Source organism: Chinchilla lanigera, unplaced genomic scaffold, assembly GCF_000276665.1.
Source record: "Chinchilla lanigera isolate Chin_1 unplaced genomic scaffold, ChiLan1.0 scaffold00007, whole genome shotgun sequence".
Classification (NCBI taxonomy): Eukaryota; Metazoa; Chordata; class Mammalia; order Rodentia; family Chinchillidae; genus Chinchilla; species Chinchilla lanigera.
Window position 1 is genome coordinate 11,402,437 of NW_004955408.1, and position 26,683 is coordinate 11,429,119.

At 42.9% G+C, this 26,683-nt stretch overlaps 1 protein-coding gene across 1 annotated transcript in view; it reads left to right on the forward strand.

The window, feature by feature from the left end:
* Itk (IL2-inducible T-cell kinase) overlaps positions 1–26,683 on the forward strand; it is a 60,302-nt gene that overhangs the window by 14,842 nt on the left and 18,777 nt on the right. The window contains exons 2-8 of the mRNA XM_005376228.2: positions 7,316–7,420; positions 9,061–9,142; positions 10,631–10,759; positions 14,546–14,586; positions 18,345–18,496; positions 21,703–21,768; positions 22,971–23,025. Of these exons, the coding sequence (XP_005376285.1) occupies positions 7,316–7,420; positions 9,061–9,142; positions 10,631–10,759; positions 14,546–14,586; positions 18,345–18,496; positions 21,703–21,768; positions 22,971–23,025 (630 nt within the window). The remainder of the gene's footprint in view (positions 1–7,315; positions 7,421–9,060; positions 9,143–10,630; positions 10,760–14,545; positions 14,587–18,344; positions 18,497–21,702; positions 21,769–22,970; positions 23,026–26,683) is intronic.

Sequence of the window (26,683 nt, forward strand, 5' to 3'; positions counted from 1 at the left end):
CCTGCTAATGGGGACGTGAGGTTATGAGGACCAAGAGCGGCGTCACTGTACACACCCAGCAATTAAAGGGCACCCCTCTCCCAGTCCTCACCAGCACTGCACGACAGTGTGGTGTTTGTAAAATTTCCAACGGCTGTCAACATTACTTTCTTTTCCTTCTGCTTTTTGTCATTCTTTATGCTCACTGTAAAAAACTTCAAATATCAGAGAAATTTATTCCACCATAAAATCATGCCATGCTGACACCCACAAGAGAGAGCCAGTGCTGGCCGCTTGGATAATCTGTCTTCTTAGATTTTCTCTTTGGGTATTGTACATACTAATATATATTTCATCTCTTTTTCAAAAATGAGATACTTCACTTCGGTTTACATTTGCCCTTGTTACATTTAGCCTGTATTTGTGTTCCTCTGTGTAGATCAGTTCTATTCTTTATTAATGGTCAGATACTAGTCAGAATGGGTGCATGATAACTAACTTAAGCTTTGTCTACTGATGGATAGATATTTGAGTTTCTCTAGATTTTCTTAGTATCATAAACAATGTTGATGTGAATATCCTTCTACTATATCCTAATACATTGGGAACAAACATGTCCATGGGGAAAGCCGTATAAAAGAAATGTATTTATTTATTTTATTTAACTGTGTGTGTGTGTGTGTGTGTGTGGGTATGTGTGAATGTCTGTGTGCACCTGTGCAGTATTAGAGATTGAACCCAGGGCCTTCACAGTGAGCTACATTTTTGCCCGTTTTAATTTTACTTTTTGTTTTAATTTAGTTTTTTGGGGGAGGGAATAGGGTCTCACTATGCAGTTCAGGCTGACCTTGAACTCGCTATGTAGCCCTGACTGACCTTGAACTCAAAGGGTTCCTCCTGCCTCAGCCTCCCGAGTGCTGGAATTACAGGTGTGCACTACCACATCCAGCTTAGTCTTTGTTTTGAGAAACAGTTTCACCAAATCCCTGAGTTGCTTGGGCTGGGTTTGAACTAATAATCCTCCTGCCTCAGCCTTCCAGAGTTCTGAGATTATAGGCATGTACCACCACACCTGGCTTTAACTGTTTGTTTTTTTTTAATACAGTAAAAGAAATGCTTGCTCATGGCAAAATATTCAAACAGTATAGAAGGGTATAAAGTAAAAAAAGAAAAGTGTTCTTTTTACCCCCTGCTTCCAAACCCTAGGACCACTCCAACTGGCCTTAAACTGTTCTTAAACAGTTTCTTATGAGAAAATACATTCATAATTTGAATACAGGATCATGAATTACCCTCACACTGTTTTAAGACAATAGTAGTTTTTTGATTTCTCTCCTTTTTTTTTTTTCCGTGTTCTTCCTTTGTGTAAATTCGCACCTTTTACCTTGGGCAGTCAGAGTACTCCTACTGAAAACATGGCAGACCTTAAGAAAGACTACACTGTCTTCCCCACAGCCAGCCTCCTAGTAAACCACAGTGTGACAGCGCTGAAGTAATGAAAGCCGGATGACGGTGGGTTAGCTCTGAGTAACAGGTCTGTGGAGATGAGGAAAGAAAAGAGAGCAGGTATGGATAGGGAGTTTCCTGGCTTTAAATTGGCCCAGGGAGCCTCACCCTCAGCTGCCTTTGCCCCAGACCATCCCAGAGCTATCAAGTTCCTCTGCATTAGGTCCACTTGAAGATAGGCTGGGGCAAAGGAGGGATTAGTAGCAGCCAATAACAGTTGCATGGCTTCTCTTCCCAAAAAGTACTTTTTCCATAGAGATATCAGTGATTGCATCTTTATCTTGCGTACTCCCATGGCTCAGGTCATGGCAGCCTTGAGCAGCAGCTACCAGCATCTGCACTGGTGCTGGAGAACTAAGAGGTCTAAGAGGACCCACGAGAACTGAGCTCAGAGCACACCACTTACCCAGTGCCCCAATCACTGCAGGGATTCAGATCCTGCCTTTTCCAAGCCCTGAATCCCTGCTTTTCTCTTCCCACTGTTTGACAGCACTCCTTTTCATTAGACACAGAAAACTGAGCTAGGAGAATGGCAAGGAATTTGTGGCTCCCATTAAGCGGGCTTTGCAGAGGAGATGAAACCCAAATCTAGGAAGACTCCTTAAAACCAATTTTAGAACTGCTAATGTGAACTTTGCTGTGGGTGGGGGAAATAACCCCCATATCAGTCACTTAAGTTTCACTTCAGTAGGACATAAGTTTTAATTTCATGTATACCACTGAAATTTCAGATGGTACAATAGCTGTACACACCCAGAAGGGGCATTGAACGAAACATTTGCAATGCCTTGTTAAAATCATCCTAAAGAAAGATTTCCTGGACTTAGGGAAATTCAGATACTGCTCCATACAGTTACTGTTAGAGTGAGACCCCAGGAAAGTCTGAAATGCACCATCCCTTTATTGATTCAGTGAAAAAATGCCCTTGGCTGATGCTTAAAATTCCATTACCATATCTCCCTCTGTTCTCAAGTGTCTGATATTTTTCCTCATAGAAGCTCCTCAGAAGCAAGCCAAGTTTTAGGCCACCAGTGAAGTTATACTTTATGAGTGTCTGGGAAGGTTTTTATAGCTGAAGGAGAGGAAATGAAAAAGCTAAAGCCCTATGAGAATGAACAGGGCACAGCTGGGAAGATCAGGAAACTGGCCCTTTTCATGATTTTGCCCTGATTTTACAAATAATTGGCAAAATAAGCAAATGGCTCTTGCTGTTAAAATCACCACTAGCACCAGTTAAGAATTGTCCTGCCCATTGATGGTTCCTGGTTACACTTTTGCCCAAAAGAAAATCCCCAAAGAAAAAAAGATAGACACGGGAAAATGAAAGAGCAAGGTGTCATTTATGGCCAGCATTTGGGAAAGGAAAAGAAAGGAAGTACTACTGAGTGACCAGTTTATCATTTTAATGATATTCAATTGTAATAGACGGATGTAGTTGGTTTAAATTCTCTTAATGAACCTATGGCTTTAAGGGCTATTTTATGTCACTTTTTATAACGTGACTAAGAGACTCAGACAATTGCCTCAAGTTGCATCACTGTAGAAAATGAAGTGAGGGCTCAAACCTGAGTCTTCTTGAACTGAAGGCTCCAGTTCTTCCCCACGCTGCCTCACCAGAGTAGAAATATGAAATTCAGAATATCCCCTTTTCATGGGTGTCCAACACAGAACGGTCTCCTAAGGTATCTGCTGAGCAAGCAGAGTGGCGAAGGGGTCAGTGTCACTAGAGTAAAGAGGAACTGTCCCCCGAAAGAACCAGGGAGTGTGTTCCACCTTTAAAACTCAGCACATGCAGTGCAAAGCCCAGCAGGGGAGAAATCAAACTCTTTTAGGTCATGGCGTGCAGAAATAGATCATGCAACATGTTGTTCACCATTGAGTTTGGGTCTTGAAACCTTCCTGTGACAGCTGGAGCAAGCATAGAGCCAGAAGCACAGCAGTTAACCCTTAGGCCCTGGCATCGTAGAATTAAACTGCTGCTCTGCTTTTGCCCTGAGTGAGATGGACTCTCTAAACCTCAATTTTCTCACCAATGCACTGGTGAGAATAATACTTTGTTGGGTCGTGATTAAATGAGGTGAAGTATGGAGTATAAAAGTTCCCCCAAAGCATTGTATTTTTAAATTTTCCCAGCCTCTAGCTTTAAAATTCACAATCCAAATTCAACATGAAAAGGAGAATGTAAAAAGTCATTTGTGGTTTCTACACATCAGCATCCTGGACTGTGTTTGGTACACACAGATGTCTGCATGAGACATTAAAATGTGAGGTCAGGATAGCTACGAACACAGCCAAGAAAAACAAGGCTCAGTGGCACAGACAGAATAACAAAGAAAGAGGAGGGCAGGTTTTACGTGGTGTCTCTCTGGTGGCTTTCGTGTGGTTTCCTTGGAAGGCTGTGCCCTGGCATTTTGCAGAAATAGTGCAGTTGTTAGAGATGATTATAGGCAGCTGCCGTTTCCCAGAGACTGAGCTGTGTTTACTCATGGACCAGCTGACCGGCGGAGGAGGGCACAGTGGGTCTTGGTGTTTCCCACAGATTAGATCTTGTGAGAGCCAGGAGAACTGGCCTCGGGGCCCTGGGGAGACACACCAGACACAGTGGATCGTAGGGGAAGAACTCGAGCTCTGAGGTGGGAATGAGAGTGAGGTTGGCGGTAGATCAAGGAATCCATTCCAACAGAAGAGCAAACCTGAGCTCACTTGATAGACTAAAGTCTCCTACAATTCATGCTTGGAATCAATGAATATTAAGAAACCAACGGAGATCATCTGAGTTAAGAGGGGAAAACTTCCTTGAAAATTGTGTGGCTACTGAGTACTTACAACAAAGCCAGACGAAACGGACATGTGTTAGAAAACATGATTTCAAAGACTGAGGACTAACAAGGAATATATCACATTATGTTGCTTATGGTTGCAAATGACAGCATTTTAGATATAGAGTATTGGCTTAAATGACATAATTGCTGAAATTCATTTTAATTATTGTTCTTTAATGTGCCTACAGGAAAATTTTAAACGAATGTGTGCGTTGCATTCTATTTCTACTTCACATAGAAATTTTTATCCCTATTCTTGATTCTAGCTCACATTTATCTCCATTTTTATGCCCTGATTGCAGTGACATTCGTATCTTGCACTTTTCTACCCAGGGGTTTTGCTCTTGCTGTTTGCTCTATCAAGAATGCCCACTGCCCTACACCTGCTTGCAGATGGAGCTTATGTGACTGTCTGATTTCTTTTCAAATGCTCTCTCTCCCCTTCTCTCTCTCTCTCTCTCTCTCTCTCATACTGCCCTAATAACAAGTTGTTCCATTCTCTTTATGTTTGTCCTTTCTGCCTTCCCAGTCTTATAATGGGATCACATCCTACTAAACCCATCCTAACTTGAAGGTATTATAAGTCAAAAATGCATTTTCTATGCCTCACCTACTAAACATCCTAGCTTAGCAACAGCACACTGCAGAGTGTCAGGTCTGTCCACTCATGATTGTGTCCCCAGCCAGTAGCTGTGGCTTGCATGGCATCTCAAGAGAGCATCAAAGTAGATATTGCCAGCCTAGGAGAAAGATTAACATTCCAAATTTGAAATGCAGTTTCTACTGAACACCGCTGTGCCATTGTAAAGACAAATAAAACCCTAATTAGAAACATTAATTGGGAAACTATAGGTATAGTGTGAGCCTCATCGCTCCACTCCCTGAGCTCAGAACAGCATCTTATTCATAGCTGGCCCCAGGCAATATTTTCTGAAAGGTCAAATGCATGAGCCTTAAGCCCAGCTAAAGCTGTATACAATGTGCTTCAGCATGGTGGGCTCTGTTCCTTTCTTCCTAGTTGAGCAACGTAGAGGACCAGCTATGGTGCTCGGCACTTAGGCAACATCACAGGTGTCTTTGTTTCTGCTCCTAAAAGTTCTGAACTCAGTAGTTTTCATAGACAAAAGTGTCAGCAGAGTTTTGTGCTTTGCCTTGAGGCTTGTATTTCATTTCATTTCATTTCATTTCATTTCATTTCATTTCATTTCATTGTCTGTGCTCGGGAAATAACCCCACAGCTAGAAGAACAAGGTAACCTCAAAGCTCAGACTCTCTGTTTACCAGGAGCTGCAGATGGTTGTTGAAGGGGTGGTTCCTTTGTGCTCTTCTGTTTTTGAAAAACAGATTAACCTTTCCTGAGAACTATGATTATGGGCAGCATCCGGGCATGTATTTCTAGCTGCGGAAGATGCTAAATGAGGAGATGATTTGGGTCCAAACAGCATATGTTTTCAGAGGTTTTATGGGAGTACATCGGTGGATTACAAAAGCAACTTCTATAACAATATGTAGAACAAATTTTCATTTTTGTTTACATATATTCTATAAAGGTGCAAGGGGAAGACCAATCTACCCCAAACGGTTAACCTTACCTAGGTCAGGGTTGGAGAAGGGTGGGATAATAAGGCGCTACAAATATCTTTCTCATGTGCCTCCATATTATTTTATTTCTCTAAACATGTGTATGTTTTGTACCCTCAGAAATGAATAAAGTAACTTTCCTGAGGAAAATTTTAAAAGAAACATCACAAAGCTTCTCTGTTTGATAGGGTCTACTTCTCTCAATTTTGTACCTCAACTGTCCACTGCCAGGCTGGTCATAAAAACTCAAGAAGTGAAGATTTAGGTCACTTCTGGAGATATTGGTGACATCATGGCCCTTATACCTGCCAAGGACACTCATAAATCATGACTCCCATGCAGCAGTGAGGACTTTCTTCACCTCTTTATTCAGGAAGGCTATTGAGGGTACTCGTTATGACCCAAGTACTTTGTTTACATTGTCCTGTTTTATTCTTCAATCAGCCCTTTAAAAATAAGTGTTTTTGGATGTAAGTGTTTGGGGTGTAGAATCCAAGGTCCTGGAGGATTAGAAGAGTTGCCCAACATCACATCTGATAAGAAGCAGAGGGCGTGTTTGAGCCTCACCTTTTCCATGTTGTGCTAATTTCCCCACTAGTTGCTACCCTGTTAGGAGAGAGAAATCTTAGTAACATGTCCTGCAACTGGTTCTGTAGCTGAATGAAACTACTTTCAATGGCAGCCTAATTCTAGGCACCTGCGGAAAGGCTTCTGCTCTGTAAAAGCATTTTCCTTCCTTGGAGCCCAACAGTCCACCAGTAGAATCTGTCCCGTTGCATAAGGCATCCTGTCCCCTTCTCCAAATGTGAAGTCCCTTAGAAATGGGTGACATGTAACATCATTATACATCACAGACTATCATATGGGCAAGTTCATTATCTAGAAACTATATCAGCAAGGTAATGAGACATGGGGCCAGTGAGATTTGGTGGGGGTGGGAAGAAGTAGAAAAGGAATAATTACAGAGCACAGACAGGAATATCTGGCAGAGGTGTCACTGTGGGGCTGTGAATGACTAAGGAATGGGGAGAAGCCAACTGTGGAAAAGAAAGCTATCACTAACATAATACATCACCGTGCAGGTCAGGCCTGAGCTCAGTTACAATTCTGAAAAGTCATGGGTTGGCATGCGTGTAGCTCAGTCTCCATAGACTGCACTACCCATCCCAGTGATGAGTTCTGCAAACACTGCCGTCTGTCACCAAGGCAGTAGGGGATGTGATACCGTGGCTCAGCGAATAGAAAAGAAACGGTTCAGATGGCACATTCTCCCATGAGTCTGCTCAAAGTCTTTCTCAGATTGAAGGCCAGGAGCAGTTGGTTTACAGCGCTGATAGAACTTTTCTAGTACTAGATTTCTGGAAGCAGCCTAGACCAAAACCTCATTGTCTGTCTTACTGAAATGGGATGTTCTTATCTTCTCACAGAAAAAGCGCACACTGAAGGGCTCCATTGAACTCTCCCGAATCAAATGTGTCGAGATTGTGAAAAGTGACATTAGCATCCCATGTCACTATAAATACCCATTTCAGGTAAGTCCATCGGGCCTAAAGCAGATAGTTTCCCATTTCCTGGGCCATGGTTAAAATCCCAAGACAATGTAAGAGAATGTGGGAAAAGAACGATTCTGGTCCAGGATTAGAATTTAGACAAGCCCATAAGGAAACTTCTGCGTTGTTCTTCCTGTCAGTGACATTAATCCATTCACTTCTTCCACAAAACCTAAGCCAAAAATCTTGAAAAGGCTGTTGTTTTCCTCCCTGTTTCTCCCCTGCTTCAATGAAAGTCCTAATTACTCTGCTCCTGGGAGAAGTAAAAAAGCTCCTACCAACAGCCCCAAGCCTAGAGGCCACAAATTGCAATCCAGGGTTAGGAATTTCTTGCTGTTTCCAAGGGAAAAGTTCTTGCCTTTTACAATCTGAGGACTACCTGGAAATGGTTGCCTTATCCAAAATCTTAACTACTAGCAAGATGTGGTTATTTGCATTTAACTGCTGATTAATTAAAATTAAGTGGTTCTACTATTTTAGCTCCCAGTCAGTCTCATTGGTCACACTGCACATGTTCAGTAGCCATATGTGGTTGATAAGGGCTAGTATTGGACAGTACACATTGCAGAATATTTCTCATTGCAGAAAGTTCTATTGGACAGTGATGAAGGATGTCCCTTTGAAGTCTTTATCTGGCTTACCGCTCTTGACATTTACAGCTCCAAAGGAATTGAATTGATATCTCCTGGTACATCCCAGTGTCTCATTCTTGCTTGACATCCCAAGGGGTGAATATTCTATTTTTAATGTGGTAGAGAAAAGAACTTTTTCTACTCGAGAAGTGACCCCCATGATTTGGAATTTTTAGGACTGAAAGTCAAAGGAATGACATTGGCTTTCCAGTTGTTAAAAATCTCAATTGCAAATGAATGTATGACAAAAATTAGTGAAATTCAAAGATCTGTAGTCTAATTGATAGCACTGTACCAGTCTCAATTTTCTGCTTTAAAAATGTGCTGGGGACTAAGCTGAGTGTGGTGGTGCACACCTGTAATCCCAGCAATCAAGAGGCTGAGGCAGAAAGATCACCGTGTGTTCAAGGCCAGCCTAGGCTACATAGTGAGTTCAAAGCCAGCCTCAACTACAGAGCAAGAATCTGTCTCAAAAAAAAAAAAAAAAATGTTCTGGGGTTATGTAAGATGTTATCAGTGGGGAAAGGTGGGTGGAAGCATACAGGAACTCTGTACTATTTTTGGAACTTGTGAATCTTAAACTCTTTTCAAACAAGAAAGGTTTTTTAAAAAATTCTTATTACGTATTTGTCATTAACAACTTACTCTTGCATATGCTGGCAGAATATTTATAATGACTGAAAATTTAAGAGAAATAAATGTGCTACCTGGGCAAGATGAGAACTTTCTCCTGCTGTCTTAGCTTAAGAATTGCTTCACTTGCAGCATGAATCTCTGAGGAGAGCGCGAACTGCAGAGGTTCACCCTCCAATTTCACAGCACATAAACATGTGGATGAAAAGCCCACTAGCTCCCTAGTCATCCAGATTTGCTTATATAATGATGGGCACTGGGAGCTCCATCCTCAGCCCCGTCAACTGAATAAAGCTGCTGTTATTACCATCTTTGGGCACCCTGCTCACCTGGGACTCTGTGTGTGTGTGTCTCTAGGTTGTGCATGACAACTACCTCCTGTATGTGTTTGCTCCAGACCGCGAGAGCCGGCAGCGCTGGGTGCTGGCCCTTAAAGAAGGTAACTAAACTCCTATGCCACTGGGTCACTGAGACCTTTGATCCGTGGTAGGCTCAGGTTCCGTGATAGAACAGTGTGGTTTGAGAGCCACTCATTTCAAATATTTCTCCCTCTGGGAGTTAGTGCAGGTCCCAAGCTTTTACTCCAGACCCAACCAGAGGCAGCAAGCAGTACAGTCAAGGTTGGACAGACAGCCTGTCACCTATTCTTATAACGCTCCAAGCTAAGAACAGTTTTTATGTTTTTAAGTGGTATCTAGACTTTTAAGACAAAGTTTGCCAAGTTCTGGCGTAGTGACAAGATAAGAGTTAGGCCCTTGAGTTGGATGACTTCTTCCACGTATTCTGTGCTCTTGGGCCGATTCTTAACTGCTCAGGGCTTTGGTTTCCCTACCTACTAAACAAGGAGAGTGGCAGTGCTAAACAAGGAGAGAGGCAGTGACCTGCCTCAAGGGTCAATCTGGGTAAAAATCTTGACCCACATTCAGCCACCAATCAATATTAGCTGGGTTTCAAGTCACTGAGACAATCAGTAAGGGTGTGTCTTAAATCTTGCCTACCTGACAGCATAAGTAGAACTAGCGTAGTGTCAAAGTCCGTGGGCTGTAGGGCAGGCTGCTGAGGTGAAAATATCCAGTTATCAGTGTGTGATCTTAGCCAAATCTCTTGACCTTTGTGTGTCTCCACTTCCTCAGCTATAAATTTTGACTATGAATAGTGATAGAGTTGTGAGAATTAAATTTATTAGGACATATAAGGTACTTAGAATAATACTTATTATTAAGAACACCACATAATCAATATTCCTGATTATTGTTGTTCTTCAACCCAAAGCATCCCATGTATCAGGAAGTCTGTGCACAGGTAGTAGTCTGTCTATAATTGGCTACGAGAACTAAGGATATGCAAGTCTGGAAAATGGTAATAAAAATTCTGTCCACTTCCAAGGCTGTTGTGAGTCTCAAGTGAAATATGAACAGGCAAGTGTTGGGTAAACTGGAAAGTGCTCTCATATGTAACACTCACAAGAATGGAGCCCACTGTGTCCACCGGGCAGCCTCCCTGTGTGAATGGGCTTTACATATAGGATGCTGAGGTTGGGGAGGAGTGCTACAAATGAACTGTCTAGTTCTGTGGGTTTTATACTTTTTTTTTTTTGTAGTTACAGAATCTTCTTTTTCCCTACCAAAATCTTACCTCAGAGCAACATGTCTCTAAAGTATAAAAGCAAAGTTGCTGTAGTTGAAGGTGCAGACAGTGAGGTGGTGGGAATCCCATCCTCTCTTCCCATTACTGCTAAGGCACCAATGTGGGGACCACTGACCTAACAGTGAGTTTACCAGTCTCATTACTTAGCGGGGGGAAAAGGAGGTTCAAGATGAAGGTTCACCCAACCCAAGGACACACAACCAACTGGAGGCCTAGCCAGAGAAGGACCCTAATAGAATGAGGTGGAAATAACTCTTCTGTTGGTGTCAACCCCTTTTAGAAACAAGGAATAATAACAGTCTGGTGTCCAAGTATCACCCTAATTTCTGGATGGATGGGAAGTGGAGGTGCTGTTCTCAGATGGAAAAGCTTGCAACGGGTTGTGCCCACTATGATCCGACCAAGAATGGTAAGACGAGGGATCCCCTTTTGTCTCTGTGAAAGCCCTGTAAAGACGCGAAGTTATCGGTGTCCCATCATTGAGGGTATCATGGATTGAAAGTGAAAGGCTACCCTTGCAGAGGGAAATCCTCATCTCTCTTTCCTACCAGCCTGTTCATGCCTTTTCACCTCAAAGCTCATGTCTTATATCTCTTGGCTACTCGAAGTGTGGTCCTTGGGCCACCTGCATCAGCACACCCTAGCAGCTCATTAGAAACGCAAATTCTCTGTTCCCAGCCCAGATCTATTGGATCACAGTGTGCATTTTAGTAAGATCTCCAGGAGATTTATGTGCACAGTAAAGTTTGAGGAGCACTGCTGTAGTCTCATTTCAGGAAATTTGAATTACGTGGTCTACTTAAATCTTAAATTATGGACACCAGCTTAAGAAGTACAGAATAATATTCACTTATTTGTTACAATGACATCCTATGACACACAAGTTTAATTTCACAAATTTCAACTCTTGTTTTATACTAATTCAATTTGGGAAAGGAGGGAGAAAAAAGAAACCTTATTTTACTCTGTGGTTTCTTCCTACCTCTCCAGACTTGCCCTTGACCTACCCAATCTCAGAGAAAAAGAGTCCACACTCTAACCACAAAGTAAAAACAAAAGAAGTTGTTTCTTGGCCTTTGATAGCAAAGGCTCAGGTCCTGGTGATTGGAGTGCAACCTGATTTTACCTTATGTGTTGACTTTGGCACCGTAACCTCCCTGTCTAATGCACTTCCACATGTTTTATATCTCGTTTCTCACAGCCATCTGGAGTAGAGGGGGTAGTATGATGTTAAAGACATGGCTGACCTTGAGCAGTTCAGTATGTGCAGGGCTATACAGTGAAGCAAAGCTCTGCAAAACCATTATAGAATAGGAATGATAAGCTGGGTGTGGTGGTGCACACCTGTAATCCCAGTTCAGGAGGCTGAGGCAGGAGGGTTGCCTCAAGTTTAAGGCTATCCTGGGCTCCATATGGAGTCCAGGGCCTGAACTACATAGGGAGACCCTGTCTCAAAAACAAAAAAACAAAACAAAACAAAAAAACCAGAATAGGAACAATGGCTCATGCAAACTCTTTTGCTCCATTTTCCTCTCCTCCCAAACTTTTCTACCACAAATGCCTTTTCTCATCTGTCAGCTTCTTTTTCTGCACTAAGTTTACATATATTAGATTGACAACCCAAGGTGGGTGTAACACGTGGCTGGGTTTTCCGTGGCTTCCTGAGTCAGTAGCACTTTAAAAACCACCACTTCTCACCCTGCACCTTAGGAAAAAAGGTCTTGTAAGGGTATCAGCTCATTGCCCCAGGAGAATAACGTTTAGCAAGACTTAAAAGTTAGTGATCTGCATCTTAACCCTATTGGCCGTAATCACAAGAGCCTGTATTCTGTGGAAAAGAAATGAAAAGCTTGGTATCAGGGGAATCTGTTATGCTACAGGATGGCATGGGTTTGCCTCTGTAAAAACCCTCTGCAAAGCTAACGATCTACTCTCCAAATTCCTGCCAGCACCCACTGTAGGCCTCTGAGGAGTCCCTTGGCCACCAAGACCCCTAATATCCTCATCTCTAAAATTGTAGGGGAGGGGCTGGGGATTTAGCTCAGTGGCACAGTGCCTGCCTGGCATATGCAAGGTTGTGAGTTCAATTCCTGGTACCAGAAGAAAAACAAAAAAACAAAAATAAAATAAAATAGTAGGGGAGGTCTTAGTGACCTACAATGAAATACTAGCTATGCTTCCTTCCACATCTGAAATTCTGAGTCCGAGTCTCCACTTTCCACCTTTCACCATGCATGTCACAGCTATTCCTCCACAGTGTGCATAGATGTTCTCGCCACGGAGTGCTGCACACGGGACAGCAGTGTTAGGAGTTCCCACCTCGTAACTACGCTTGGTCAGGGCAAGCTCCTCCCCACATGAACCCAGGGCCTAGCAACTCTCAGCACCCCCCGACACGTGTGCCACACTGTTGGCGGTGTTGCTTTTGCACTGCAACACACTGCTATCCCCTGCCACACGCACACTTAGCATCTCCTCATGCCACTCTCTTCTGACTTAAGTAACTAACCTCATGCACCATCGTTTTGACTGAAGTGGGAGCAGTTTTTAAGAAGCAGATTGTGCTGTGAAGGCTCATCAAATTGTTGGTATTGGACACATTGACAGTATAGGGCTGATAAGCCCAGGGCTTTGGAGTATAAAGAAATACCTGGGCTGAGTCCTAGCCCATAATTTCATTGCTGTGTGATTTTATATGTTTCTTAACTGCTCTAGGCCTCTGAGGCAATTTCTTTATCTGTAAATGGGGATAATGATAATGATATATTGTGTGGTTGCTGGGAAATTTGTTGGAGTCACAGGACACTCGTAGCACTGCTGCTGGCACTTGAGTTCTTGGTAAATGGTCATTGTGTCTACAGGTCTTCCTTATTTGTCGATGAAAGAATCTGAGGCTAAGATAGCCATGTGTGTGTGTATCTGGAAAGAAGCAGAAGTGGTTGAGTGGAAATAGATTCTTCTACACCAGCTCATAGTCACACTCATCTCTGCAACTAGAACCAGCCCTAGTCCTATCATATCAGTGTCACACAGAGCAAGAGGAAGGAAGGGAAGATGAAAGACCAGGGCCACAAGAAGAAAGAGATCGATCACAGAGTGTCCCAGTCTCATAACGCTGGACCGGGGCTAGGACCCCAGTTTCCTGGCTCCAGTCTGAAAGCTAAATAAGAACCATGCTTCTAGTTATGTAGGTTTTCCATCTTGAATGTGAAATGTATACCCAAATTAATACTCTGGCCTACCCCAGCTTAAGGAATCAGCACTGGGCTGGGCTCCAGCATCAAGATGGGAATCTGCCCTGCCATATCCCGATGTGGGGTAGCCACCTTCAAGTCTACTTCCTGTATAGATGAGGACCTCACACCAGCCTATGGACTCACTTCCTGCTTATCTCTAATTATTACAGAGATCTTCGTGCTGAGCTAAAGCCCATGTAGTACCTCCTCATACCCTCACACGCACTCCTGGACACACACACAACTGTAGCCCATTGACTCCAGACCTGATCTTTGCAGTGCCACAAAGGAGAAATAGTGAAGGATGGAGATGAAATGATGAAAGGAGGCCTAGAGGGAAAAGGAGGGAAAGAATAGAGGAGAAAGGAGGAAAGGAGAGAGGAGAGCTAAAGAGAGCGGTATGGAGACAAGAGGGAACAACACAGAGAGAAACACTGAAAGTGCGTGGTTTGGGGAGGCAGCAGGAACAAGCAGTCAGATGCCTTCAGGCAGCTAAAGCCAGATTCCATCCCACTCAGAAAGCAGCACAACGACTCCCACCTCAGCCTTCTCCTCCTCCTCCTCAGGCACACAACAGCAGCAGGAAGCCAGTGAGTCACTGTCCCCTGAGTCACCTATTCCCACTTTGGGTGACAGATAGGTTCATAGAAATCCCTGCACCAGCGGCAGGAAGGGCCCGCGTATCACCTCCCTCCACAGTCAGGCTTTTTTGGAAAATAGAGAAAGGAAGATTCTATAATGTTGATGGCTAGAAGTTTCTGGTGCCTCCTAGAAAAAAACAGTTGGAAACCAGCAACCAGAAGACGTAGAAGACAGACTCTGCCAAGGCCGATTCTGGTTCCTGTGTGTCTTGCTACCTCCTTCTGGCCCATTTCCTTCTGTTGTTGTCCTCAGGCCCCTTTTCTCTGAAAGGCTGGGTGTCTCATGCTCACTTTCTTTTTCTGTTTTTCTCATTTCAGCTTCAAAAAAGCCTCTTCCTCCTACTCCTGAAGACAACAGGGTAAGTGAGAGCCCAAGCTCTGTGTGTGGGAGGAGGTGGGGGCAGCACGGTAGGTCTGACCGGCGCCTGCCTGTGTTTCTTAAACCCTGGATGCATGCCGCAGACAGCCATGATCCCACTGAATTCCACGTGTCACTTTTTGGGCTGTTCCATGGGTTTGGCCACTAAACGTCCACCTCTGCGTTTTCACTCCACACTTACTCTATCAAACTGTGTGTTCATTCTGTGCCTTGACACGCGAGCGAGCACTTTGGAGACCCACACTTGATAATGCTTCACATATTTCATAGTGCTTCTACACTTTTACTGCCTATGTTAAAACGGAGTATCTCTTCTAGCCACTTCAGAGCGTAACAGTTTCATGCTTCATTCCCTCTCTCTCTTCTTTCCTCTCTATTTTTCTGTGGTGCTGGGGATTGAACCTGGGGCTTATATGTGCTAAGCAAGTGCTCAACCACTTAGCTGCAGCCCTAGCCCTTCATTCTCATTTGAAAGTTTGGGAAAAGGAGCTCCAGGACAGAGGCCTTGAGGCTTTCCCAACGCCACTCACCCACTTAGCAGGACCCAGAGTTTCTGGGGTGATACTCCGGTGGTGCTTCTCAAAGTACAGTCCATAGAGAAGTGGTAGGTGTCAGCCTCACCTGAGAGCATGTTAGAAATGTGGGTATCCATGGCCACCTGACCTGCTGCATCCAAAACCCCATGGAAGGGCCCTGGGCTTGAGTAGGCCTCCAGGTAACTCTGAGGTTCATCCAAGTTTGAGAACCACTGGGCTGTAGTGTCCTGACTTACAAGACTTAGCTGGTATAGCACCCACTCTGGGGAAGATTATTTGGCACAGGGGAATAGGCCTTCATCTTATGGTCATATCAACACCAACGCATACCCACATTCAAGTACCAGCCCTCTATTCCAGAATCTACCAATCCTGCTTCCTCCTGAAGAATGAACTCTGCTTTTTTTTTCTTTTTTCTTTCTTTCTTTTCTTTTCTCCTCCTGCCAACGTGGTGACATTTCAAAGCTGGCAGCCTCCCCGTCAGTGAAGCTCTAAATCCTCCCAAGCTTGGCTGGGTTTTGGATCTGTCATCAGCCCACTCACTCACAACCCAAAAGAGGTGCACTTACATGTAGCAGCAGACAAGCTCTCTTTTCTTTCCTTTCCTTCCCAAGACCCGATGAGGTGCCGAGTCCCACACCCTCCCTGGCAGATGGCTCCCTCGCAGTTCCACCTAAACCCACACCTCCGCTTAGGGCGCTCTGCTCCTGCTTCCTTTCGGTACCATAGAAGAGGAAGTCCATTGCTCCCTGGACTCCACCTATTGGCTTTCTTGAAGGAGCAGCATCCATACCATTTTGGACATCCTGACCTTGGGGCTTATGCTTATGGCTATAATGTCAAGCACAGGTCTAAAGCCATGGCAGGGTTTCTCTGACCCTGAGTCCTTGAAGCCACTTCTCTCTCCACCTTCTTCTGTCACTCGAGGGGTCATGATATCTGAGGGTCACACACGGAGAAACAGTGTTTTAAAGCTAAGTTTGTAGGCCTCGTGCTCGACGTGAGGATGTATGAGAGGTAGTCGGTCCTCCACAGGGAGACAGAGGTTATTTTTGGTCAAAATGGAGAATATCCATGGTGGGAATAACTGACAACCACAGGTCTCTGCTGCTTGTGGCAGCAAAGCAGCTCAAGATCCACAGTGAAGTCCAAATTCCAGTCCCTCTTGGCCCTTCATGGAGTTCCTCTAAGGCCCTTCCAGTCACCCAGAAGAGCTTCCCAGAAGCCACTCAGGATGTGTCTGCCTTGTCTGTTCCCCAGGCTCCCTGTGAGAGACCCTTTCCCTGCTTCTGCACCCTGGGTTTTCTGTGAGGGCATGTAGGCCCATCGACACTCTCCCAGCGGGGGCCAGGAGAGCCATTCAGGCCAGGAAGTGGGGTCTGTGGCCTGTACAGAGTGGCCAGGAAAGCCTCACCTAACCCTGAGGCCTCACGCGGCTCTTCTGGAGCCCACAGATCCTTGATTTTCTCACTTTAATCCAGTGGTTCTCAACCGTATCAGGCCCACTGCTCCCTCTCATGACAAATATTTTGTAAAGATCCTTTTTCTATCCTGAAAAGCAAGCCATAAACAATACAGCTTTTATAAACACATATTTTTAAAAGAACCAGTACCTGCCATAACTGCAATATTAAGCACAGGGGAGAATTTATATAACATGTGTTTCTGCATATAAATATGGAGATAGGATTGTCCCAAAGGATATAATAAAATAACCAATTGCTTACACCTATAAGCAGAATCCCATTGAACTTGGCAACCCAATGCAACTGACACAGAAATGTTTTACTGGTGACTCAGACACAATGTTACCACCATCTATGATATGATTTTCCATCATGGTGAGCCATTCTTGGTGAAGATCTGAATTAAGTGTAAGCTCCCTTCAGTGCATTCCTGGGAAACCTAGTAGTCTGTATCAGCTAGAGGTAAGGACTAGGCTTAGGGTCTTCATATATGTTATAATCATAAGCAGACTTCTTACCACATAGACGTCTAAGGAACGTTCAAAAGTTTTACAAGATGTGGGACCTACAGAGCATTCTGCAGTGGCCCTTGCCCACCACATACCTATACCACACATCCAACTTGTAACAGCCCAAATACTCTCCCAGATATCTTTATGGAAAGGTCCCCTATAATTTGGGAATTCTGATCCTTCTCTTCCTAGCGATTAACCAGCAACCTGGACCTAGGGCAGTGTCATTCCATTTCTCCCCTGTGTTTTCTTCAGGTGTCCTTGAGCACTGTTCCTCACTCCACCATTTCCTAAGCAAAAGCCTGCAATCTGTCCAGCTTCTCTGTAGTGATCAGTGTATCACCGCCTCATTAGCTCGTTGTGCACCTTCGGATTCCAATCTGGGGACATTTGACCTCAGTAAGATAAAAACCCTCACACACTTTAGCTCAGATATTTTTATGCCACTAAATATTTCATTGTACTTAGAGAACTTGTGACTTCCTGACTGTTACTTCCTAGCCTGTCACTCATATATTCTCTGTCCCCAAATCTGCCAGCATGTTACAAGTGTGTCCATCCTGCAACTCTGGTGACTGATTTCTGATCTTGTCTTCACAGTCCCAATTTGTCGTCCTAAGAAAGGTACTGCAAGACAGAGCTATAGTTCAGAGAGGGTATGAGAGAAAGGAGGGAGCCTGTGTACAAGTAACGAAGGAAGCATTGTGATTGATTTCCCTAAATTGACCATATCCGTTTCCCCATCCTAAATAGCAGAGAAAATTGAGTGGTCTCTTAGAGAAATTTCAGCTCCCATAGCCTCTGAGTCTGTGGATGTGAACAAACGTACAAATCAAATCAGCCAGGCATGGGCTGGTGACTTGGTGTTGACCACACCTCCTTCCAAAGGTGTGATGCTTCCGGTAGGAGGCTGCAGAGCAGGACATGGTGCAGACAGAAATCAGCAGACAAACTGGCTGCTTGGCACTCGCTGTGGTTGAGATTTACCTCATAAAAAAGAATCGGACGCTGATGTCTTCACATCCTATTTAGCAGCAGTATTCTAGCTCCTAAAAAAAGCTAATAGAGGAAAGTAGATTATCTCTGAAAATGCCTCGGGGATGGTAGGAGCGAATCTGTTGACCTGGCATAAATCCAGAGTAAGTTACACCTTAGGAATTCGCTGCCCTTGCTTTTTACTTCACCTTTTTATGTCTTTGCTTGGTTTGGTTTTCCCCTCCCCAGCGATCACTTCAGGAACCTGAAGAGACCCTGGTCATTGCCTTGTATGACTACCAAACCAATGATCCTCAGGAGCTGGCGCTGCAGCGCAATGAGGAATACTACCTGCTAGACAGCTCTGAGATTCACTGGTGGAGAGTTCAAGACAGGAACGGGTAAGGCATCTTTGTGGTTATTGACCCAGCATGTAAGGTGCTGTGAAATCAAAGACAGCGCTGCAGCGATCAGTCCCGCCTTGCTTAGTCTGCCCACCAGGCCCACAGCCCTGAGCAGGGAGGGAACGCAGGGGCGAGAGGAGGAGGGGCGGAGAGCGGGTTCTTTCCTTTTCCCAGAAGCGGCCAGGAGGCAACCACTTGCTCCCCTTGCCCTCTGTACCCATGTGCGGTACTGCAGGCCCTGAACTCATCTAAAAATCCCCTGGGTTTTTCCACTGACACCTGCAGTTTGAGAGGTCGGAACTTGTTCTGCCCACCACTGCTGCTCTTGATTGCCGAAGTGCCGCTGGTGTTATGAAGCGCTTATTTTCAGTGGGAAGGAAAGACATGTAGAGATGGCACCGATGGGTGATTATATTCGGAAGCATCCGAACATACTAAAGATTTAATTATGTGTATAATCATTGAACCTAGCCATCTAGGCGAGTTATGGAGAAAATAAGGTTTAACATTTTAAAGCATAAGATTATTATTAATTTAAAAATAAAAAAAAAGAGGGCTGGGGATTTAGCTCAGCGGCAAAAGCGCCTGCCTGGCAAGCGGAAGGTCGTGAGTTCGGTTCCCGGTACCGGAGAAAAACCAAAAAAAAAAAAAAAAAAAAAAAAAAAAAAAAAAAAAAAAAAAAGAAAAAAGAAAAAGAAAACATGCTAGTTTTGCCTATGTCACTATTTTATTTGAAAAAAGTCATGAAAAAAAAAATTGAGGCTGGAAATGTGGCTCAGCAGCAAAATGTTTGCCTATCCTGTCAAGGCCCTCAGTTGGATTCCCAGCATTAGAGAAAAACAAAGAAAGAAATGAAGGAGGGAGGGGGGATTGAATGTGGAAATATAAAAAGTAAGCTACTCTCCTTGTACCTCCTACTTCAACCCTATCAGTACTTTTTCGTGTGCCCTAGACAAGAATTTTACACTGATACAAGTGCCCTTTTTATATTTGCATTAAGATGGTTTAGCCTGTCCTTTGCCTTTCTTTTAACCTTAAGTGATATTATCTTAGTCAGCTTTTCATATCAACACACATGGCTACCCCTTTTTAACATAATTGTACAGTATTAGAATGTGTGGTTTAATTGCAAATATTTCAAGATTTTGTGGTAGGACATTTCCTGTTCAAATTAGTTGGGTTTTTCTTCTTGTTTCAAGCAAGTATACAATGAAGACATTGCACTGCTGATACGTATAGCCTGGTAATCTTTTGAATTATAAAACATTTTAAATTGTTGAGTCAGAGTATGTGACAGTTTAATTTTGATAATAATTTCTTCAAAAAGCTTGCCAAACTTACATTGCCCCCAAAGAGTTAGGGATGTGCCCACTCTATTATTAATCAGATAAAGGAAGGAAGGCAGGGAGAGAGAGAAATCTGATGCATTAGAAAAAAAAGAGGCACATAAATATTTTTAAGATTAAGGCTTGGCTTTTAAAATCCACTAAAATTTACAATCTCGGGATATCTGCTCTTTAAGTAGGGACAGGGGCAGGAGAGGCCAGGTGGGTAAAATACAATTAGACAGAGAATGGCGCACTGAAAGACAAGTGGCTTACTAGCTAAGAGCAGACCTCAAAGCTCTCTCATTGGGAACTTCCCTTTCCCTTTCCAGCTGACTGGTGGGGGCAATCAAGATTCAAGACTCCCCTGGTCTACAAACACCAAGAACTTACTCAGAAATGCATCAGCTCAACCACCTGACATTTAGCACCCCTAAAGTGCCAGGAACGCTTCTAGGTCTTTCTTCCCCCAGTGACAGTTCACTCTTCAGTCATTGGCCCAAGGAAAGTCTCCATCTGCACTTCAAAGGGCGGGAAAGAGGAGCCCCAATGGGCCAGCCTGTCCGGAACTTCCTTGGTGTGCGTTATAATAGCGTGGCTATGGGAAAGCTCATGAACAGGGAGAGATAGGACTTGGACTTTAGCATCAGGACTCTTCTCATAGGTGACTGTGGTCAAGTTGCTGTCTTTCTGGGAACTCATTTCCTTATCTGTAAAATGCAGATGATATCAGCTTTTCCCGTCTCACAGCCTTGAAAAGAATCAGTGAAAGAATGGGAAATGAACGTCTTTGTAAATTCTATACATCCACACACAGCTGATGAGGATTATCTTTTGTATAAATTCCCCAACTGAGGGTGGCATATTAAAACCAGTTTATTGTATTCAATACAAACTATTGCTTGTTCTATTAATATAATTGTAAGTATACGGTGTAGCCAAAAAGAGAGAGAGAGAGACAGAGAGACAGAACTAAGAGAAATTCCAGAAAAGAAACAGGACTGGTAAATTTCACAAGTTGATTCCCATCACTTAGCCCTGAGTACTATGTTGAGGACGATTCTGAACCTAGATGCTCAACCCTCCAAGAAATTGTGCCATGATTGATTAGCCATGCTTGTTTTGAAAATAGTTTAGGTCCCTTGATTTTTAGGTAAGGGCTAGATGCTCAGAAAATGAAAGGATTCTACTTTCACACCGCGTGACTGTGAAAGTGCTTGGAAAACTGTAAAGCTATTCATAAATGTGAAAAACATTGATATTCTTACTAATTCCTGCTTACTTTTGTGCGCAAGTATTAATTCCTAATCTAAATTGCCTCTGTACCCCCAAATACAATCTGACTTTATTCTTTTGTTCTCTTGTTCATATAACTAAAGAAGCTCAATTAAAGAGTCCTTGAATTAAAAAGCTTATAATACCAAATGGGACAATCTTTCAGGAGCTGTGGTTAGAAAGTTATTACTTTAATTACTTTGGTTTCCTGACTATAAAATGATGGCACTAAAGTGGAAAAAAAATACTGATTATCACACACAAAAAGTGTTTCATTTTAAAAAATAGAATCTGAATATAATTTTTTTCCAGTAGAGGAAATTTCACAATAAAGGCAGGCAGCATCAGAGCTTTTTAAAGTCAAATGGACATTTGTTATTTATTATATTTTAGTAGTGAAATCTATCGCTTTTAAAAGATAACAAGCTTTTGTTACTTTTATTAAATTCTCTTCCTCTAAAACTTTAAAATACATCTTATCACAAACTCCAAATAATCTGAGATTTCTTCGTCTGGAACTGACTTTTGGTGGATTAAGCCTACAAAATGAAGATGTACAAATTGGTTCTATATTAGTCTAAACACTAATTTCCTTTTTAACAGGCATGAAGGGTATGTACCAAGCAGTTATCTGGTAGAGAAATCTCCAAATAACCTGGAAACCTATGAGTAAGATACTTTATTTATCTTTTGTAAAAAAAATATATAGTACTAAGGAATCCTCCCTTGCTTAAGAAAGTTATGGTTGACTATAAAAATACCAGATGGTTTCTTTTCTTGTCATACTTCTTTCGCTGCTATTATCTGACCCACTAAACAGTGAAAGAAAAATGAGGAGGTTGGATATACTACCCTCCCCTTTTATCAAAGGAATGATTCTCAGGTACCTGAAAAGATCGTAGTAAAAAGAAAAGATTCTTTTGGGAACTCCAGACATATTGGGTTTACTCGGAGGAAAAAAAACTAAGAACACTGACTCAGACATAAACTGATGTAAAACTTAGCTTACTGTGATAGTTCCAATACTAGGACAACATACAACCAAGGAGACATTAAATGTCTGTTTAGACCAAGGAAAGTGTTCATTCGTAAGCTATCATTTAGGAGGATAGCTCAAAGAGGCATGATTTTAATGCAGCTATGGAATGTTTAATGAAATTCGAATGTAGAGTACAAAAGACCTACCGTGTATGCATATGTTCTAGTGCAGAGTCCACAGGGAGCTGGGAGCAATGATACCACCGCTGCAGTGTTTACACATACTACTCACATCCTAAATTCTAACTAACACTCCCCACTGAAAAGAACCAGAATTTCTCCAAGAAATATCTTGGGCATTCTAAGTTTGGGGCAGGGAAAGAGCAAGATGAACTTTTAGTTATGTTCATCAGATAACAAAATTATAAAAATAATGCAATTACTTTGCAAAAGATCTGGAAGACCAACCCTAAAGAGACAAATATGGCAGTTGTTTTAAAAGGATAGTTGCTAAACTTTCAAACTGGTATTAGCTTTTTATAGCTGTGCGAACACTTTTCTACTTATAACCACCCACTGACTTATGAAATAGAGAGGAAACTAAATGTTTTGTAAAACTCTGTCATGGAAAATCTCCAACGTGCACAAAACCAGAAAATAATATGATCAATGCTCCCAAATCCAGCTTCAGCCATTATCAGTATTTTGCTAAATGTGTTTTATTTTGTGCCCTTCCAAGTGAACATTTTACTACCTAGAAATGGATTATGACTTTGCTTCTGAGTTAGAAACCACTGATAGAAACAGAAAGTGAATAGATGATTTCTCCGGCATTATTTTTTTAATAAAACTTTTAAAAATACCATTGACACATGACTGTTTCCTGCTTTCAGGTGGTACAATAAAAGCATCAGTCGAGACAAGGCTGAAAAACTTCTGCTGGAGTCTGTAAGTCTCCTCAACCTGTCTGTGGACTGAAAATAAATGGTGGTTTTTCAGCCATACTGTGGCTTATGCAATGTGGTGGGTTGGCATACTAGATTAACAACAGTTTTCGTGTTTGGGGACAAATATTCCGGAAGGGTTCTGGACCAGCAACCATTAGAGAAGAGACCTGGAGAGGCCATGATCATAGCATCGTAGCTGCAGAGGTCTTCAGTCTGGAAGCTATGGAGGCTCCTCTGCCGTGCCCACTTCTCTGCTAGCTCCAGAGGCAGATTCTGTGTGGTTGGACTGTGTGTCCGGACGAAATACAGCGCTTGCTTTCTCTTACTTTTTATCAGCATTGTTTCTCTAAAGCCATGCAGTATGAACAGCAGGCCTCACCTTACCCAAGGATATCAGCATGAAAGGAGAGATGCACAGGAAGACCGAGAGCGTGGTGAAGTGAGGTTGTAGTGGGCTCTGGTCCCTGTTCTCCAGCTCAGGGGACTCTGAGACATCTGTCCTCCTTCGGGCTTGTGCTCTGTCACTGCTGCCTCCCCCAAGAAGCCTCCCATGCCTTCCCAGTCCCTCGTCATGAGCTGTTGTTTCTCTCACCTTGGAACCTCTTGGGGCAATGTTATTACTTCTCCAGTGGCTCTGCTCTTACTGTGCCATGGCTCTTCTGATTTTCTCTCCTGACTTAATTCCATCTAGGTAGAGGTACAGTTCCTAGTGAGTAGGTGCTCAGTAAATCACTTAGTACACTTTGAGCATCTCACACACCAGGTGACCCACACCTTAGACAGGAGCCTTACCTGAAGCATCGATTTATAGTATTTCTGTGGTTCTAAAACATCATCAGAAATGCGCCATTGAGTTAACAGTAGTGTATTTTAAGATGAGAAAGGATCCCCCGCTCCCTCTCAGAATGAAAGCTGGCTGTACATCAGAGACACTCTGGAAGCACACTGCCAATTGCAGTTGGACAAGGCCACAATCATCAGTCCATCTTTCCACCACAGCTTACCCTTTGTGAAGAATATTTTCCATAAGGTCACTTTTGAGTTGTATGGATAGAAAGAAAAAAAATATATTCCTAACACAGCCAGCATGACTCAGGTGCTGACAGACAATGGAGTTCGTGCTCCCAGCAGATGGTCTACTGCAGCATGCAATAATAATGTCTAATAATAATCCTAATAGCCTTATTCTGGGATTATATTCCAGGAACTGTTCTACATACTCTACTTAATTTTCCCAGCAGCCTTACAAAGGTCATTTTACAGGTGAGGAAACTGATGTTCATATATTTAATCAGGAGCCATCTGGAATTCACAATGTTAGAGTTAAAATTCCCATGAGAAAGCATCTGGTCCTTGTCCTTCATTTAAAGGCAGATAATGGGGAATAAGCTCAGAAAGCAGGTCATTAGCATAGTCAGGACTAACACAGGGATGCTTCTTCAAACACACACACACCAGTTAATGAAGTCATAGTAATAAAGAAATATATGAATTGCTTTCTACTTTTCTATCCCACCAGGGATGGTACATCACCTCCTTTGCATTATTTTTCCTGTTGTTGCCTCTTTATTTTTCTGGATTAAGTAGCAAAAGGTAAAGTGAGACCTTCGGTGTGTCCCAAGGGAGTGATGGTCTTCTGCGGCTGCATCGCACAAGTGCCCCCAAGGGTAGCAGTCATAGGCGTGCTGAGCTCTGAGGTCCGGTGTCTTGGTGGCTGTAACTATCTCTGCGTTCCTTGAAGGAAGTGGGCAGTAAAGCACATGTGGGAAAGTGCGTGCTACACTTTCATCAGAAGCCTTGGTTCCCTTGGTTCAAACCAGAGTTTCCTGGTGCTATCACCAAATGTCACCCACAACAGCTATGTGTTCTTCAAAGATAACTTAATGCCTATCAGCTGATCAGTAGATAAAGAAATGTGGTAGATCTGGACAGTGGGACGGCATTCTGCCATAAGAGGCAGTGAAGTACTGCTGTGTGCTATGATTTAGATGAACTAAGTAAAAGAAGCCCACCATAAAGACTACACATTGTGTAATACTGTTTGCATGAAATATTGAGAATGAGCAGACCTATACTGTCATGTTGGATTAACATGTTGATGCTGGCATGTTATTCTAACATGCCAATGCACGTTAGTGTGGCAGGAGTGCAAATGGGACAGAGATTTCTTTCAGGGGAGGTGGAAGTGTTCTACATTTAGATTATGGTGGTGGTCATACATCTCTGTAAATTTACTAAATAATTATTGAATTCTAGACTTAAAATGGGGGGGAATTTCTTGTATGTAGCTTGTGCTTCAGAAACTATTTTTAACACCAAGAGAACTTAACCTGGGGGTTTTGATGTCCCCATAGATCAGAAATCAAGTAAATTGCTGATCCCAAAGGGGGAAAACCTAACTCTTAAAAAATCAATATTTAAAAGAATGATTTGTAAGCAAAAGTTAAAAGCATTCTTAATATTTTGTGGGTAAACAGTTAATATTCATATCTGAAACAGGAAAAAATAAGAATCTGGTTGGGTTTCCTTTTCTTTACAATGCCCAAGATCCCACACACATCATCCCCTGTGGATGATAAATCCACAAGAAGCTCAGCAATGTGCAAAAGATTGCATTAGTGTTTTCCAAAGACTTATAACTCAGTCTCCTGAGTTTAAAAGACATGATATAGGAAATACTTAAGGTATCCTTGATGTGTACAAAAGCGAAAGGACTGCTTCAGGTCATCTTAGAGAAAGCAATGTAGTCACTTTCTTGTTTTGCTGGATTCTTGCTCTGCACTCAGGCAGCAGCAGGAGAGGACAGCCTGAGCTCTCTACCTAGAAAAGGAAGGCCGCAGGTGCAGAACAGAGATCAAATCTGAACTTCCGGTTCCAAAATAGAGTCCTGAATTTCCAAGGGATCTAAGAGGCATTCAGGGATTTCAAGAGTCTGTTTAGTTCTCAAACCCAAAGTTTGTGTAATAAATTATAGGTTTGGCAAGAACATACAATGATGTAAGAGCAAAGCATCTGTCACTTCCATCCCCTACAGGGTTACAGCCATGTTATAGGAAGCAAGTGTGACTCCGGATGAGGATGAGCTTCCTAATCATCAGTTTGAAGAGACAGAGACTACTGATTAGGACTGTTACAAAGATGGGTTTTTGTTCAGTTAAGTCAGCAGTTAAATCAGCAGCTACCAAACCCAGAAATCCATGAGATCATATGGCATGTTTTCAAAATGTCCAGGAACCAGGGTCCCCATGGTGGAGATTCTTGGTGCATAGGCTTGGGGTGGGGAGCATGTTCTGCTACATTGTCTTATTTTGTGTTTTTGAGTCTTCAGATGATTGTGAAAATGAATGGTTTGGGACATATGGGTTTAAGGAGCTGAATCAGATCAGTGGTTCTCAACCAGGAGTGAGTTTTGTTTTCTACAGGACATTTGGTGTGCAGAAAGTAGAGGCTAGGAATGCTGCCAACCACCTAGTGCACTGGATGAGCCCACCTCCCATGACAAAGGACTACTGGGCTGAGGCTGGGAGAACCCTGGCATATATCATCTTTATAAGGTTCTTTTAAAAGCTATGAGCCTACATTTCAAACAATTACTATGACTTTCTACATGTATTTGTGTGTGTGTATGTGTGTGTGTGTGCTCGTGTGTGTATGTATGT